This window comes from Manacus candei, unplaced genomic scaffold (assembly GCF_025592945.1).
Source record: "Manacus candei isolate 608988 ecotype Guabito, Panama unplaced genomic scaffold, ASM2559294v1 h1tg000056l, whole genome shotgun sequence".
Lineage (NCBI taxonomy): Eukaryota > Metazoa > Chordata > Aves > Passeriformes > Pipridae > Manacus > Manacus candei.
The window spans coordinates 2,269,328-2,287,210 of record NW_026138104.1 but is presented as its reverse complement, the minus strand read 5'-3'; the positions used below and the strand labels follow the sequence as shown (position 1 = coordinate 2,287,210).

At 36.6% G+C, this 17,883-nt stretch overlaps 1 protein-coding gene across 3 annotated transcripts in view; it reads left to right on the top strand.

Moving 5' to 3' along the window:
* The first annotated feature begins 2,044 nt into the window (after positions 1 to 2,044).
* Positions 2,045 to 17,883, top strand: part of LOC127477617 (GTP-binding protein 10-like) — a 54,112-nt gene continuing 38,273 nt past the window's right edge. For 2 of the 3 annotated variants that reach the window (XM_051802129.1, XM_051802127.1), the window contains exons 1-14: positions 2,045 to 2,219; positions 2,540 to 2,602; positions 3,961 to 4,022; positions 5,057 to 5,166; positions 7,066 to 7,142; positions 8,540 to 8,638; positions 10,454 to 10,603; positions 10,728 to 10,905; positions 11,661 to 11,781; positions 14,251 to 14,299; positions 14,384 to 14,505; positions 14,973 to 15,189; positions 16,017 to 16,181; positions 17,437 to 17,555. In XM_051802129.1, the coding sequence (XP_051658089.1) occupies positions 2,060 to 2,219; positions 2,540 to 2,602; positions 3,961 to 4,022; positions 5,057 to 5,166; positions 7,066 to 7,142; positions 8,540 to 8,638; positions 10,454 to 10,603; positions 10,728 to 10,905; positions 11,661 to 11,781; positions 14,251 to 14,299; positions 14,384 to 14,505; positions 14,973 to 15,189; positions 16,017 to 16,181; positions 17,437 to 17,555 (1,692 nt within the window). In that variant the 5' untranslated portion in view covers positions 2,045 to 2,059. Of the gene's footprint in view, positions 2,220 to 2,539; positions 2,603 to 3,956; positions 4,023 to 5,056; positions 5,167 to 7,065; positions 7,143 to 8,539; positions 8,639 to 10,453; positions 10,604 to 10,727; positions 10,906 to 11,660; positions 11,782 to 14,250; positions 14,300 to 14,383; positions 14,506 to 14,972; positions 15,190 to 16,016; positions 16,182 to 17,436; positions 17,556 to 17,883 lie in introns of all 3 variants that reach the window. The other variant, XM_051802128.1, reaches the window with a different exon arrangement.

The window sequence follows — 17,883 nt, the reverse complement described above, 5'->3', positions numbered from 1 at the left end:
AATGGCAGGCCTAGATTTGGAATTTTGATCTTCTAACACACAGCCGTGTCCTACACACAGTCCTGTGGTTTTTTTGGGATTTAAGTTTGCCTCAAGAACAGAGTCTGCTGAACTGTGTCTTCACACCAAAATAGTTTGTCCTCAATCAAAACAAAAATCCTCTCTACATAAATATTTTTTAAACATATTTCTTAACATTTGTAAGTCTTAAGATTCAAAACTCTCAGAAGTAAGGCTTTGGTGTCTCAAATATTATCTATTACCAATGGAAGAGGTAGATGTGATAAAAACACAATATAAGCCTAATTGGGACAGAAAACTGTTAAGTAAATATTTTCACAGTTGATTGCAGGTTTTTGAGGATGGGACATGTGCCATTTGCCAAGGGCAGCAGAATCCCTGTAGTCATACTTGCACATGTAGCTTTCATCCTAAGTTTTAAAAGCTTAATTTTGAATAAGGTGCACAGTGAGCAAATGGAGCTTTGCAATATGATCTTTGGAACAGTGAACCAACAAATGGCATGTGACCTAAGCTTATAATTTACAGACTAAGTTGCCCAATTTATGTATGTTCTCTATACATTTGTCATTCAAAACACAAGCAACAAAATTTCAAATCACTTAAGCTACAATGAAAATAAATGATAGTGCTTCTTTTTTTTAATAAACTTAAAAACTTCAGCTTATACAACTTCAGTTACTATCTGGGCACCAAGCAAAAAAAAACAAACTTATTCCGATTTGTTTATTGTTAACTGCCTGCAGACATATAAGCATTGTCAGTACAATTAATCTCAGATGCTTAATAGAAAATCTTGTTCCATCCAGTGTAAGCCCAGATACAAAACAGAACGTTCGCAGAAACAAATGTTTAATTAGAACATGGAAGGGCCAGTAAAATGGTTAGAGTAATGGAGAGATGTGTGTACATGGATGGATGAAAAGTGTCAGACACCAGCTCCAAGACTGGCAGCTGCATTATCACATCAGGCGAAGGCACTACATAATGACCAGCAGGTCCTATCTTTGTATGACCTGTGTTCCTATGATCACAACTTGGGATGTTCTGCACCTCAAAGGGGCCATAGCATTTTCTAAATTAGAATCCTATATATGCTAGGCTATGTTTTTGCTGTCATTTTGAAGTTGAATTTCTACTAAATACAGAGAGTGGATGGATATTTGTGTGTATATACAAATACAAAATATGTGGTATTGTGTATTTTCCCTTTGATGGAAAGAGAGCTCTATGATGTATGTGAGTATTAAACACGATATGCATCACTTCTGAAGAAGGTAGGTATGAAATGGGAGGGGTGTAGAATGCAAGCTGGAAAGAATGAAAATAAGAACTGTGTTGGTTACAGTCAGAACCATAAAGGTTTCTTCCTTGTTTCTGTTATCAATCCTTTTCCTATAAAAGCTGTCTGGAGACTCAAACATCCATATTAGCATTTAATAAATTTATTCACATATTCAAATGTTTCTTTGGAATCAGAGTAGTTAATTATTTGTTAATGAAAACTGAGGTTGGTAGCAACAGTGCCTGCAGTGGAAGACTTGGGGTATGTGCATATCCAAAGTTACTTATGTGCAACTTGTCCAAAGTGTATCCAAATCCTATTAAGGGAAGGTAAAGTGAGGAGCCCAAGAGGTGTGTCATCTACGAATCCCGGCTGCCAACTAAGCTTCCCACACCTGCTCACTGTGCAACGTATTCGTATCTCCATGTGCTTCTGTCCCTGCCTTTATTACTTTTTTTGTATTGGTCTATGCAGAGAAAAGGTTCCTTTCCTCCTCTTCCCCGCAGCCAGGCTACCCCAGGCAGGACTGTCCTGTCTGGGGTTTATCTAAGTGGTCTCCCATGGTAGTTTTTTTCATGATTAGACGTTACTGATCGACCAGGCTCTCCCTCCAAGCTCTCCGTTCCAGTGGGGGCCCAGCTCCCGACGCCGCGGCGGGGCGGGGCGGTCCCAGGGCCCGGCGGTCCCAGGGCCCGGCATTGCGGCCCCGGCGGGCCGGGCCGCGGCTGCGTGAGGAGGCGCCGCCCCGCTGCCATGGCAACGGCGGGCCGCGCTGGCGCCGCGGCCGGGCGGCACCATGTCCTCCCTGGCCGCGGTCGAGCCCCCCGCCCCGAGAGCGGCCCCTCGCTCCCCGGGCCCCGGCCCCCCGCGCAGCGGCGGAGACCGCTGCAGGAAAGCCTCGGACACCGCCCAGGTGAGCTCTCCCTTGGGCAGGGTCACCTCCGGCCAGGAGCCCCTGCCCTGCCCTGCCGTGCCGTGCCGTGCCATGCCCTGCCCTTCCTTGCCTTCCCTTCCTTGCAGTGCCTTGGCTTGACTTGGCTTGGCCAGGCCACTTCGTCGGGCTGAGAACAAGCCCTGGTCTGTGCTCCGCACAGAGCCTGGATTTATCTATCCCTGGAGAGATTCATGTCGGTTCAACGCGGCTCTTTCACAATTTAAGGTTTAAGCACCTTTAAACATAAATCTCAAAAAAACAAGCAAAGAAACAAACAGTTTAAAGTGTGACTTTTTCAGGATACACAGTTAAGATCAGTGGATTTGGATCACGTCATCAAACTACTCGAAGGTTCGGGCTCTGTAAGTAACCCCGATAGCTCGTTATCCCAGTTACACAGGTGGTAATGGGGCATAGACAAATGTTTTATAACAGTTACTTTGGTACCTGCACTAAATAAATCCAAATGAGTTTATTATATGCAGTACAGGTGGCTGAAGCTACAGAGCACAAAGCTGAGTATTTGTTCTGGTATTTGAACACTTCTAAAGATGGTCATTGTAATAGAAAATAGTATCAGTTCTGTTTTTATATTAAAACATACACATATATATAGGGAGAGGTAAAATCCAGCATGGCTTCACACAGGCACTTAAAAAAAAATACAAAAGCATGTGCATTTAAAAACTAGACATGCAAAATTTCTAGCTCATCTGAGTTTAGAGTACTGGAACCTACAGCTGAGAAACAGAAATACATACAACTTTATAGAAAGTATGTAAAGAATTTATGTAATCTCCCAAGTTAACTGCAAACAATTCTCCAGGGAGGTGATGATGGAGAAATATACCAAGTTCACTTTTGAAGAAAAAATATGACTGCTTAGGCACGCAGGAAAGCAGCATCTCATGGGCTTCCACAGACTATTTTTGGTCTCCACAAGATGTTTTGGCAGATTCAATTCACTAAACCATCAGTTAATTTTGATCCAAAATACAGATAATTTATATTCTTAAAACAAGAATTCGATTAAACCTAGCACATTTTAAGTTAATGCCCCAAAGATAAGTAGTTCAGGTATCTCCCCGCCCTTTTTTTGATGCAGAGCTGATAGAATAAACTTACTGACTGAAGAAAAACGTGCTGGGTGATACTGTTTACTGCTTCTATAGAGAGCATAAGATATATGATAATATGTCAAAAGGATTCTGAGCTTTCAGATTCCTGAAACAATTTCCTGGCCTGCCTCAAATTGCAGGCACTCAGAAGCACTGGAATGAACGCTGCACATCCCTGACACACCCTGACATATCCTCACTTCAGTTGTTTTCAGCTTTGAATTTGAACGCTGTTTCCTAGTGGCACAGAGCATTCTAAACCACTTAGATCTACATGTGTACACGTTTCTGTCATGTGTGACATGGGTTTGGTTTTCTCAGTTGCTTTCCACAGAATCCCAAAGAATTTAAGAGAAAGAACCTACACATTTGAACAAGAGTTTTAAAAAGCCTCTTCAGTTACAAGAGAACAGATTTCATACTTAGAAATGAAACTTGATCAAGGAGTTAATTCTGCTGCAAAGTACTTTCAGAATTTCATTGTGTCTTGTGATTTTTTTAATTTGGTTTCCACTTTCATTTAAAGGGGATAAACATAATCATTTAATGTTCCGAGGCAAACTGCAATTAAAACCTGCTTTTCATTCTTTTACTTAAGAAAGATTTGGAAAAAGAGCAGCTGAAAACTCTCAAGAAGGTAGTCAAGCATTTTGAAAACGGGATTGTATCCTTTTTGCCACTGTAGAATTCTGAAGTCATGGTGTTTTATATATGGTAATACTCTGACTTCTCTGCGAAGCATGGAGACCAGGGATGGTTCACATACATCCTTGTCATTGGCCTCCTTGTGCACACTCAGCCAGGGTTGGTAGATTGGTAAGATTCTTGGATACTAGATTCATGTACCACAAAATTCAATAGAGGGATCTCACCTGTACAGTGGTGGAAAATGTCCAAAATGTAATTTGTGTACTTTCCAGTCAGAATAGACAAGCACAATAATTATCACTATTTAAGAAGCAGCAAATAAAATGGCAGTGGCTTCCAGTAAGGAGACATTTTAAAAAAATTGAAGTCAAACTAATTTATCTGAAACTATTTTCATGGTTACAGTACAAATGGGGTAATCAGAAGTACTAGGAAGGGTGTGGGCATATGGAAAAATGTGATTAATTTCATACAGTTCAGCTAATTGCACAATGATTTGAGCTCTCACATTACTTCAAAATTGAGCTATGGCAAAGTACTTACAGGAAGTTTCTGTGAGTCAGTGGATTGGTAGTATTTTCTCAGTCTCAGTTATTTGTTCAGTTTTGATTTTGTGCCTCTACCCTAAAATAGATAGTATGTTTTTGGGTCCAGATTTTCAAACTTCACTTAATCACTTGGGACTAGAGTAGAAAACAATTTAAATACCACAAGGCTGTCTAAGAATTTAGACAGGTAAATCTGACACCGGGATGTAAAAACTTTTCATCCTTCAGTTTTAGAAATTTAGTGCTGAACTTCTGGTGAGTTTAGCTAAGACACCTAAATCATATCTGCAGAAGTTATGCTTCTGTAAAAGTAGGGCTGCTTCGAAATGCCTCAGTATTGACTCACATGCTTCTTTTAGACATCTAACTTTGAAAGCATTGGTCTTGTTTTTTCTTGGTCATGTCATTGAAGCATACATTCAACATTGAATACAATTTTCAGCTTTTTCTTCTGATGCATAGCAGTACAGACAATCTGATTTCCTTAACTTCACATTAAAAGCCCCTTAAGGATTTAGAACAAGTCATCAAAATTCTTAACCTGTGTTCAGAAAAAATGAAGCAACGAGAAACTTTCTCTGAGCCTTTATGTGAACTTATTAAATTATTTGGGTAAGTACTTCCACTCCTCTTTTAGAGATTTAAACACTGCTTATTAACATGTTTATACATTTTCTAAGGCAAGTGACGTATCCATACAGAATCTATCTACGAACACCTGTATCTGCAAGGTATCCTTTATATCACCTTTCCTTGTTATGAACTATGTTTTCCATGTGTCAAATTTCTCTTTGACGTGAAGGAGGGATCCAGTTTAGCAGTTCAGTATCTGTGGAGCTAGGTATTACATCATTCAAAACTTACTGAATGTGTCTTATTGCCTAAGTCATTCTGGGACTGCTGGCCTCAGAAGATTCACCATCCAAGTAGTGCTGAGGTAAGTTTTGCTGTTTCAGACAAGTTCCCTAAGTGAGTTTATAATCTAGGGTGACACAAAGACACTTTAGTACTTGAAGGTAAGCTTTACCAAATTACAAACCATATTGCAGAAGAGAACAAACCACAGTAATTGGAGGATGTAGGATTTATATTTACTTTAAAAATGTGTTGCATGAAATTTTGGGCATCTTCATTGTCATACTGTACCTTAAATAATCCGTAGAATAGAATTTAGGTGTTACGCACAGTTGTCAGTAGTTTTCTCCTCAATAATTCAGTAAAATTACTTACAGTATGTTTGTAACTACAGTTACTTCTGTATTTAATTACAAATGAAGAGAAAAAGGATTAAAAAAACCTGTCAGATAGAAAATTAGTGACATGGTAAAACAGATATTCAAATACATGGCTTCCTCTCGGCTGTTAGGTTTAATAAACATAGAACTTATCAACTGAATCTTTTAGTTCCCTAGAGCACCATCAGTTGTACTGCTTTGCTTTGCTGCCACACAGTGGAGAATGAGAAGGTACATCACAGTTTCATTTTCTTTGGCATTTGGTAGAAGCATGACAAAACTGAGAATGAGTGTATGAAGTCAATAAAATGTAGCTGTGAGACTTTTCGTCTGTTAGAGCAGTTCAGCAATAGTTGTGGGTTTTGCAATGAATATATTTTGGAAAATTGCACCCTTGGGTTTTGATTTAATTTCTGTACTATGGAAATTCCACCACAATTCACTGCTACTTCATATGACAGAGAAGTCTATAACTAGAGGCAGAGACTGTTTTTCACAGTTTAATTTCAGATACATGAACTCCTGTAGTAAAATATTCCACTCTTTCATAACTGCTTCTCTTTACCAGTCTTCTTCCCACTTTTTTTCCAATGTCTGTTTTTCCCTCCCCCACCTTCCCCTACATTTCTTCCATTATTTGCTCTCTCCTTTATTTTTCTTTGGCAGTGTTTACAGAGGTAAACGTACCGGAAAGCTGCTTCCACAGTGTGCGGTGCAGAGACCTCAGCATAATATTGTAATGTTTACTGTTAGATAGTTTTTAGCAATTACATGTTTATATCATATCTGAGTATTTTAAAAATGCCATTGAATATTTCTTAGTATCCTGTTTTTTAAAAATAAATTTGTTGTTGGGCTATTTGGAGTCAGCTTGTTGGTTTTACTTTTATCCATTTCAACAGGTCTTGCCCAGAGATGTGATCCAGTTTTTTTCCACCTCTGCATGTGTCAGTATATAACCTAGCTCTGCAATAGCCTGATAGTGCCTAGCTTCCAGGATTTATCTTCCACATTTAAATGACATTTGTTTATTCAGCATTTCTTGTTTCATTATCTATGCATTGTGAAAATATTACCTATGGACGTGTAGCGCTAATGTCCAACATGTAATTGCCAGATTATGAACCTGGAACTTTCAGTGAAGAATCAGCATTGCAAAGAATGTGTTCATTGTCCTTATTTGCAAAAATTATCAAGGAAGAAGAAAAAAGCTGTTGAGCTTTTCCTGTGACTTGATTAAAACATAGTTTTAATATTTTTAAATTCCATTTTGCAGGTTACCGTTTCAAAAAAAGAAATCATCTGATGAAGTAAACTATTCCACTAAAGTTTCAAAATGCATTGCACAACTGGGTGAGTGGAACCTGATATGCCACAATAAAATCAACTGTATTATTAGCATGATTTTAATTTCTTGTTACCTTCTTAGTAAATGTAGGTAATTTCTTTTAATTATTCATTCAGTCCTCCCTGCTTTTTAGTATTAGAAACCATTCTCACTTTGCTGTGCAGCTAACGTGAAGATTAGCTAGCAGAATTACCTATTTGCCACTGTTAAAAGCTAAGTGAGATAAGTTTATCAGTACAGATGAAGAACTAAACCTGAATATAGCCTCTTTCATTTCATTTTGATCTCAGAAATTCGTGTGTTCCTATAAACACTGAAACCTGGGATAAGAGGAACATGTGTCCTTCCTGCTTCTTTGAAACCAAATGGAAGACACAAGTGAGAAACAGTAATTTCTGACTCCGAGCTCAAGCCTTCAAAACCCAAAAGCCTGAGACCTATCACCTACAAAGGCAAAATGCAAGGCAGTTTAATGCCATGCCTTACTAGGAGTAGTAGTTTCTGGCTTCAGCCTCCTGCTGCATATGAGCCATGAGCGTCTGTGTTTCAGAAATATGTTTTAAGAGTGCTGTTGAGGAAAAGGTGTCAAAATCATATTTTAATGTCACTGGACCTCTTAATACCAAAATATCTTTTTACGACCCTTTTACATCTTTTTGCATGTCACATTTCTGATTTTCAACAAAAAATACTGTAAGCACTGTAGGTCAGAAAGGATTCAGAATAGAGTGATATATCAGCTCACTTAATAGTAAGATTTAAATGGTAGAAAGGTAGCACAATCAGCCTGTCACTCATGGAAAAAAGAATTATCTTTCCAATGGGTAAAAAAATACTTTTAGAAGTTTTTATTTTCACAGATCCAGGTAGACAGAAGAACGACCACCTGGTTTCAGGTAGTTACAGGTTCTCTTCAGAGTTACATGTCCAAAAAACCACTAAAATCTGAAAGGTGGTTTATATTGTCCATACTAGGCACTGGTAGCTGTCAATGAAATTATCTTGTGGGAAAAGATCTCTTTCTGTGCTCCCTTGATTTCATAACTGCTAGGAGCAGAGTTTCTGACATGGCAGTGATGACAACAGCTTAGTGTGGTAGCTTTCTTTAGAATTCCACAATTTCTGGAATACCATCCAGTCTCTTATAAGAGTCTGTAGCCGTAAAGCAGAGAAGATAACTTTGTTATTAAACTTATGCTACTCTTCCAAGACCCCTTTGTCCTCTTCAGTGTGGGAGTCTCTGTCCCTTCAATATTTTATAATCAAAATTTGCATTAAATTACAAATTTGTAAGGGGTATGACCAAAGGAAATAATAAGTGCTGTAAAGAGAAGTGTTAAAAATACTTTCTAAAAAAATTATAATGTTTGTAAATTACTTTTTTTTTTCCTGTTTCTGACAGGTTATTTGATGAGAGTGCCAAGCTCCCAAGTTAGGATACAAATTTGTAAGTGTGTTATTAACTTTTATAAAATGGAGCTACCAGGAAAACTACTTTCAGGTAAAGCACAGTATTTTTATTTTTTTATGATCCCAGCTACTTTGAAATGCCTATTTTATTAAACTATGGATTAATTTTTCTTTATAAATACCATTACTTTATCTCATATATTAAACATATGGCATTGGCAAATGTGTAATTAACATGTTTTTATAGAAATGTATGCTCAAAATCTGAAATTAGTTCACCAATGTATAAGGAACTATTTGTTACATTTATGGAATTCAATAGCATCCAGAAAATGTGAAGTGCTCACAAGTTCTCTGAAATGTGGATAATAGGGGAAAAAAGCAAAGTTAGTTAGGATCAGAACTGTAAGAAGGGAATGTAGTTTTCAACTTTGTATATGTAGCCTGGAGAGAAGCAGCTCTGGTTTCACCTGTGTTTGTTTGTGAGTGATAGATCTGAGCCCATCTAAATTCTGTTGAGTTCATATCATATAGACACATTTGAGCATAGGCTTTGAATAATTTCTGTGACTTGTCTCTGCAGAAAGAAGCTACAGAGAGCTCAGGCATGATCCTCTGGTATCATGGATAGGCATGCAAACTGTCACCAGAATCCACTAGTATTTATTCCTTTGACCCGTATGATGGTGCCAGGGGCTGTTATCAGGCAAAGCCAGTCATGGATCCCCTCCCACAGGATGATGTGCCCTGAGACAGCACTAGATTTATAGGCAGCCAAGCCTCAGGTGAACATTGTCACAGTGTGGATCCAGAGCGCAGGTCGGGGAGCAGGCTTGATGTCAGTGTGCTCCTCTGCTGTGTTCCTGCAGCATGGCACTAGTTCCTGGGCTCCCTTGGTAGTTTTCATTTATTTTAGGAGGCCTAAGCAAGCTTCAACTGGTACAGCCCTCACAAGATTCTAGAAATATGAAAGCATTCCAATCTGGTTTTACCTTTTAAACAAGACTCAAATTTTGCAAGCAGCTCTGTGTACATTTAGTTCTGTATCTGTAAATAATTCCATTAGGATAAGTGAATGTTAAATATTGAGAGATTTTATTCTTCTTCAGATTTAGAAAATCAGATATGTTGTCACAAAATGAAGAATGTGTTTCAGTCTGATTTTTTTAAGTCAAATTTTTTATCTCTAAGTATATATGTAACTCTTGCCAAGTTTAATCTTGCAGAGTTCTCATATCTATAAAGTAATATCAACTTGGAACCTATCAGAGTTTATGCTTAGTTAAAACTCATTTCACTGTGTGTATTATCTGTATTTATCAATCCTATATTTCATGATGTTTGACATATATATATATTTATACTGTTTAAGATAAACTTTACTTTCATGAGTTACTATGTAAAAATAAATATATTTTCTCGATGCTTCCCCTCTCCCCATAATTCAGTAATGAAATACAGATTTGCATATGCATGGCCAAAAGTAAAACCAGAACACATTAGAAAGTCAAGCTTATAAATCAAAGATTGGATGTTTTAAGTAATATGATGATAGAAGGCATTAAGTCTGTAGTGAACAGGCTACAGAAGAGAACTAGGCTGTGCACCAACAACTTATTGCATGACTGAAGAAAGTTTTTCACCTCTCTCTAAACCTGCTTTTGCTTTCATTCTGTAAATTCTAAGAAGCAATTAATTTGTTTGTATAGCATTTAAATCTGCTTGAGGGTGTCTGTTGGATGTGCTTTAGGCACTACTCAGATGTAAGAAAAGCGGGTCTTATTGTGTATTTTTTTTAAAGTGCTTTAAGACTAAGGAAATATGATACAGGAAGAATATTTTATGAAAATATTTATGAAAATTCTGAGTATTTATTGCATCAAAACTAAAGCTATTGTATGTACAGGTTACCAGCCAACAAATGCAAGTTATAAAATCCAGATGGCTGAATTAGGAGGATTAGCAGAAACTCTTGTTTTGTCACTAACATTAGTTGAAAATCAACTTACTGAGAAGTTATGGGTACTTAAAGCTCTCCAGCATCTCTCCAGCTCTGGTTAGTACGAACTGTTCTTTCAACAATCTCATTACTGCTGTTCTTAGACCATTTGTTCTCTGAACATACCTAAAACAATTATTGACCTACAGGGAATTAATTATTCAGATTTTCATAATTTCAGGAGCAAATTGCAGACTAATGATGAAGGCCCAAGCAGCCAGCAGGCTCTGTTTGTATCTAAATTGTGCTGATCCCTCAGGACAGCTGGTGTTCCGCTCCTCACATATCCTATGGAACCTGCTAGAAAACGCCTCAAAAGAAGAAGTTGTTAATCAGCTCAGTAGCTTGGAATGTGTTCAGTAAGTACAGGGAAGCATTTTATGAATTAGTATTGTAATTTTGGAGACATCTAAAGCATTGCTGTTATGTAGCATTTTGCTTGAAATTAATTGAGAGAAAATGCAAATGGGGAATGGAGGTCTCTCATTACATCCTCATTAAGTTTTCAGTATTGTCACACACAGTTGTGACTGTTACAGGGCAAGAACAAGGTGTTCTGCTGCATACTGCAGGAGGAATAGCCCTATCTAGTGCTTTGTATGATGAAAAAGTTCATTGCAGCATTTTCAAGCTTGCGTGTTAGTCTCAGCAGGCCAGTATTCCTTCACCGCTGAAGTGCTTATGTTATAAAATTAGTAGGCAATTCTGTGCTATGATATACAAGGCTTATTTCTAGATCTTCTGCTGGAGTAAATAACAGGTTCTTCCTTACTGAGTTACAGTGTTTTAACTGCTTAAGTTTAGACCATTTCTTGTCAATAATCATTGAACAACATCCAGTTCCATGCTTGAGTAAATATTAGGTCTTTCTGTTAATTATTATAACACAAACAGTGGAAGGTGTAATTTGTAATACATGCACCTTGCATGTATACTTAAGTTGGATGTCTAGTGGTACACTAAGAATCCATTTTATAATAAAGCTCTATGTTATTTCTCTTCCAGTTAAACCCTAAGGCTTTTTATCTGTGCACAATGAGAATTCATATCTGTAGAGCTGTCTAACATTAGAATATGAAAGGAAAAGGTAAAATGCATTTAATTTTCTTTAAAGTGCTTTGAAAGAAGTATTTGTAGATGCCCTGCATGGTTTCCGGCACTGTGATCGTCAGCTACGGAATGACCTCTTGGTGATTGCCACATTACTAGCTGAAAACCCTGCAGTACCCATGATTGTAAGTATTTATAGTTATATTCCAGAGACTGTCCTTTGTTATTATATTGCGCAGTAATTTTCCCCACTAGGGTTTTAATATTTATTCTAATGTGTCTCCAGTGCTTTCTTTTTTCTTGGATTTGCTGAGCAAGAAAACATTCTTAATGAAAAAAAGGCAATTGTCTTTACCTCAAAGAGACTTCAGATCTGGAGGTCAATGGCCAATAGTGCTGGCATCAACCTTATTAGATACTTAGAAAATTACACTAATGCTATTTATGTGCAAAAGTTAATCTTAACTCTTGTATTCTTGTGCAGATTCTTGGATGTGCCATTCTGTTACAATGAGTTTTTGCACTAAATCTCATTTGTTGTTTGAAGATATAGGAGTACAGTCTACATTCAGATGGCCCAAATTCAATCTGTGCCTCATAACCAGCAACAAGAAGGGTTGTCCAAAATCAGCTCAGAAGCTCTAAGTAAGATGCTGAGAAAATAATTACTTAGGTCCAGTTAATGAGAGGCACATAAATTCTTTTGAAGACTAGATCACATAATGCACTATCATGACTTGCCTGAAATGTGGATGACTCTTTCTTCTGTAATATTTCAGAATTTTTATGAGAAACCTGAAGAGAAGTTAACTTTTTATAGATGTTAATACTCCTTTCCTTTCTTGTTTTATAGTTCAGATTTAGAACTTCAAATGAAGTTGTGGCATATGAACTGAATAGTTAAGCAATCAGATTCCTGTAGATCTATTGGCTGTTCAGGAATGTGTTGCTTTCTACTTGAGTAGAAGTTTTCCAATTGGCTGCATTACTAAAGAGATTTCATAATCTGTAATGCAAATTACAGATTTTTCATTCAAGCTTTCCATTTAATACTAACTAGTATGAAATGTCTGTTATACTACTGCGGCAACATATTTGATGTATAAAACATTCAAATTGTTTATTGGGCTTTAGAAATAGGGCAGTTTCTTCCTATAAGGTAAGTAAAGAGGACGCATATTTTTAATTCCTTATACTAAAATGAACAAAAATTGTTTCTATGCAAAGAAAATATTAAAATAAATTAAATTCTGTACTCTCAGCCTTCCTAGAGATTTTAAAAGGTATAAATATCGGAAAAGCATTAACATTACCATTTAATCCTGCTTTATAGATAATACCAGAGGAATTTGCTTCAGAATGCTCCCTTCTTTTTTTAATATACCATCCAAGCAACTTCAGAAATGTCAATCTTGTATTTTACATAATTCAGAAATCGGCACAGAAACCTGAACCTTTGAAAAGTAAAATAGTTTTCTCACCACAAGCAAACTGGAAAATATATGTAAAGTAAAGCTCATAAGGATATTATCTCTGTGTTAGAACAAAATTGTCTATTTGCTAATTGCTTACTGGTTTCCATCAGAATTTAGTACTGCTTTAATCAGTAAGGAGAAAACATCAGTAAATTTTAAATTGCTTTTTATTTAATCACTTTGCAATGTCTTTGTACAGAGAATTTATACCATAGAGACAAAAGCTAACAGGTGATATAGTTGTATACTTCAATATTTTCTTTAAAATTACTTTTGCAACGTTTTTCTGATTGTTAAAATCATTTGGGTGGATGCTAACTTCCAGAGCTAGGTTGAACAAACTTGAGCCCAGCTTTCTCTGGATGCATCTAAAAAGCTGCTATGAAACTAGAACTGCTTGATTCTCTTGGGATGTCTCCACAGTCTTTTGTGAGCTCTGCTCCTGTTGGAACTGGTGGAAAGCTCAGTGGCGGCTTTGCCACAGTACTGAAGCCAAGCTAATGTTATGTTGCTCAAGAAGAGCAATGTCCTGGTTTCTAATGGTTTCTAATCACCTCAGAAACAAAGCTCTTTTGCCTCTAGTGTTCTGCATAGGCACCTTTTAGCCTTGGTCTTATCCATACTTTTATTACACATTACTGTCCTTCTGTTAGCTCTCTAAGAGCTACAAATTACAAGAGTTTATTTTCTGAACTTTTAATATGTGGTATTTGTAAATGCATGCTGCCCATACATGCGGTTTTCATATGTTTACTTGTAAATGCACTGAAGTTGAAGTGTATTAATATGCACAACTGAAGACACAGAATTATATGTACTGATGACTCTGATGTAAAAACATGCACAAACGCATTTTAAAACCCACAATTCTAAGAGTACTGAGAATTGGGTTTTCTTGTGTGGTAGATTATAGCAGCGCATACATGTGTTTGGGAATTCCCCATAGAAGTTCAGACTTGTACTGAATGAAACATGGATTTAACTAATTGTACCCTTAGGGCTGTCATTGTTATTGTAAACTGTCCAAATGGCTGATCTCTTCTTTGATAAAAGTCTGTTTATTCTGCCATAGGATACATTAAGCTCCATATTCTGAGGAAACAAATCAAAACTAAAATAAATTATAGGTCTTCATTTTGCTGCAATTTAATTAATGTATGTTTTTCGAATGTCTATTAGGAAAGTGGATTTACAAAGCTCTTAATAGTACTTGCAACATTTAATGAAGGTAAGAGATTTCATACTACATAATTACATTATTTTTGCTTTTGATGATGATTTTTTTGTAACTCATTTACAATTTACTTCATAGTGAAAATTCCCAGTCCCTTGGTAGAAGGTCTTAAACTTACCTACTCTTATGAGGACTTTGAGATGAAGAAGTTACTATTTAACATAATAGGAGTCTTATCTAAAAATCCATCTGCTGCACAGGTGAGTTGTAACAGAACAGAAGATACATTATGTGGGAAAAAAAAGACAAGGGAATCACATGAATATTACTTAGCTGTCCATCTGGCATAGTTTAGTACACTGAAATCAGCTGTTCTCAAAATCAAGAATTCTTACATAGCTTAGGCCAAATCCTGCTGTTTAAAGCAGCATACAATTTCTATTTTAGAAAAGTTAGAAACTTAGACCATGCTAGGAAAATTGCAGACAACTGATTGCAAAGTATTATTAAAATACACGTGAAGAACATAATAAAGTTTAAGAAACCACAACCTGTGGGAAAGCTACAGAATATAAAGAACACTTGCAGTGTTCGTGACATGCTTTCTCAATAAAAAAGTAATTTTCTTAGTGTAGGACAGATAAAGTTGACTCATTGCTTTAGATTTTTCTTATTTGCTTGTGAAACCTGCAAGATGTCTCTCTTTCTGTTTGTCTCAACTCTGCAGCTCCTCAGTGAAAATGATGTGATGCCAGCTTTGCTTTATTATGTAAAACCAAATCAAAAGCCTGGATTTTATGACTGGTCTGCTGCCCAATATGAAGAATTACAGCTTCATGCAATTGCTGTTTTAGCTGCAGTGGCTCCTGTGTTAATAGATAAATATTTGTCCTGCCAAGCGAATACTCTTCTCCTTGTGTTTCTAGAATGGTGTATAGGCCAAGGTCAGTAAGTGCTCATGGCTTTCACACATAGGTAACCTCAAAACACAGTTCAACTGTACTTTCTTTCTTTGACAGGAAGGAAAAATGTAAAATTCATGAGCTCATAATGATTCTTTTTTGGTAGGTCACTTAGAAAGCTAATGTTTCTAAAAAATAACCAGCCATCATTTTTTTTTCTACTGAAGGATAAACTGTTGCCCCTTTTCCTGTGTACCACTATACTGATATTCCTTAAGCTCTGTGGGCAGCCAAACACCTCTGCTGCCTGTGTTTTAAACCAGTCAGATACTTCTATTGTGGCAACAAGTCCAACCAGTAATTCTTGCTATGAGGGAGGACATGTTAACTCACAGGTGTACACAGTAAGGCAGCTTCCAGACTAAAGATGGTTTGTGGGCATCAGGTATGGGCTAAGCAAAAAGATAACTAACTGCACTCAATTTTAGTGACTAGATTGCTTGGGATAGATATTTTTATCATAAAATTGATGTTTTATTTGGGTCAAATGGATATCAAAAGGTTGATATTAAATGTCATGCTAAAGTAGATATTTTCAGTTTTGAAGACTGCTCATTAACCTAGTATGGTTAAAAAATGTTAAAATGATTTTAAATGTTCACCGAAATCATACCTTTCTTATGCATGTACAAAGTATAACCTTACACAGAAAGGCTTATTACTACAGGGTTTTAAACAAGAATCCTGTTTAATTTTAAGGGGGATTTTTTGTTAATTTTTAGCTTACGCTGATTTTTTTGTTTCCTGAGAACATTATTATTCTGAGCATACACTGTGCCAACCCAATATTCATTGTGATTACTCCACAGATCCTTTCTTTGGTCAAGGTAACAGTTTCCATGGAACAGGTGGTCGTGGCAACAAACTTGCACAAATGCGCTACAGCCTCAGAGTGCTGAGAATTGTTGCCTCCCTTTACGATGATGCTGTGAACCTTAATTTGTGTGACCAGGGAGCAATTAGCCAGCTACTGGGTAAAGCACAATTTGTATTGCTGTACTTAAATTAATGCATTTCTGTTGACACTAAGATTGTTCGTGCTTTTTGGTGTGCTGTGCTTTTAGTGTGTTATTCCTTTGACTGCTGAAAAACTGAAAAACCTCTAATAATTAATCCAAGATGTAACTGATTTGATTTTTAATTTTTTTTTACATTACAACATACAATGAATTAAGCAAAACAGACAGCTCTAAAAGTCCAGGTATTTAATTTCAAAGCGAAAGCTGTCCCTTCTCCCTTTATGATACTGCATTTGTTACATCTTGTATTTTCATTGTGGTAGTCCCTAGGAACTCCAGCCATGAGTATTTTCCTACCTAGGTCTATTATGGTGTCACTTTCCACAACTCCTCTTTAGAGAAGAAAAAAATTAATAACAATGTACTTTTGTATGAACAACATGAAGAATAAGAGAAGAATAAAACTGCTTAACTGCTGCTCCTGCAATTTTAGAGCATTTTCTTGTTTAGTAACACATACCTACTATTAAATTTGGGGTTAAGTTCAGTACAAACTGGTTTAAGTTCTTTTCTTACAATAATAAAAAGTTTTCAGTACTCTGAGTGAGTCATACTGAAGGAAACAAAACAGGAAAGATCCTTTGGAATTCAAAGAATATGTTCTAATAGAAAGCCTAGAAATAAAATATTTTATAGCCTCAGTTGAACTCCAGTGAAAACTGTGAAAACTTACAGCTTCCAGTGAAAGCAAAATTAACACTATACCTGACAGAGCAGATTTAAGTAGCTTTTCTTGCTTTGGGGGAGTCTTGTGTCCTAATGTCCTCTTTCACATAGTGGTTCCAAGGCTGATTTTCTCAGCAGTGGTAGTATTTTATGTCTCTTCTACATTTCCACTGTCAGTACAAATGTTTGTGAAGCTGTACAGTAGGGCAAACCAGTAAGTTTGTTGCTTTTTTCTGAGAGTCCCTGAATTCAGATCAGTTCTCTGAATTTCTTGTACTGGCCCAATACAAGGGACAGCACAGAGACTGATCAGTGCAAATTACTATCAAAACTGTGCCACCAAGAGTAAAGGCCATGAAACTACAGCATCAATGCTGCACTTCTGTAAGTTATTATAAAACACAGGAGATAAAACTGAACAGGACAAGTAGGTTACTTTAAAAATCCCTTAGTGTAAATTTGAGTTTTTTGAAAAGTAGCAGCTGTAATAGAATTCTGAGTTGTGTATTGAACATTCACATAAATAAAATATATTCATTTACAGACATCCTAAGGTATGCAGCAAACAAATCTAAAGAGAAAGAAGATGCCATTCTACTGGAAATCCAAACTGATACATTATTTATTTTGTCTGTTCTCTGTGAAAATGATCTCCACAGAAAGGTATGTATCTTTCTATCTTATACTGTGCAGAAAATGTCAAAACTTGTTATATTTTCATTTAAGGGATACTGATTTTTTTTTAATTCAAAAGCAGATGTCAACTGTAGTTGATTGCTAACAGGTTGGGTCTGGCAACTGGTTTCTGTGCAAAACCACTCAGAAATCCACTAAGAAGTGTTGAACCTATTTCATTGCTAACTTACATGATTTTGAAATTAATATATGAAAGTGTGTAAACAAATGAGATTAGCACTTTGGAAAAACTGAAAATCTCTTTTTCTTATGTATGTCATAACGTCTATATCCTGGTCTAACAAGTGGGCTAAAA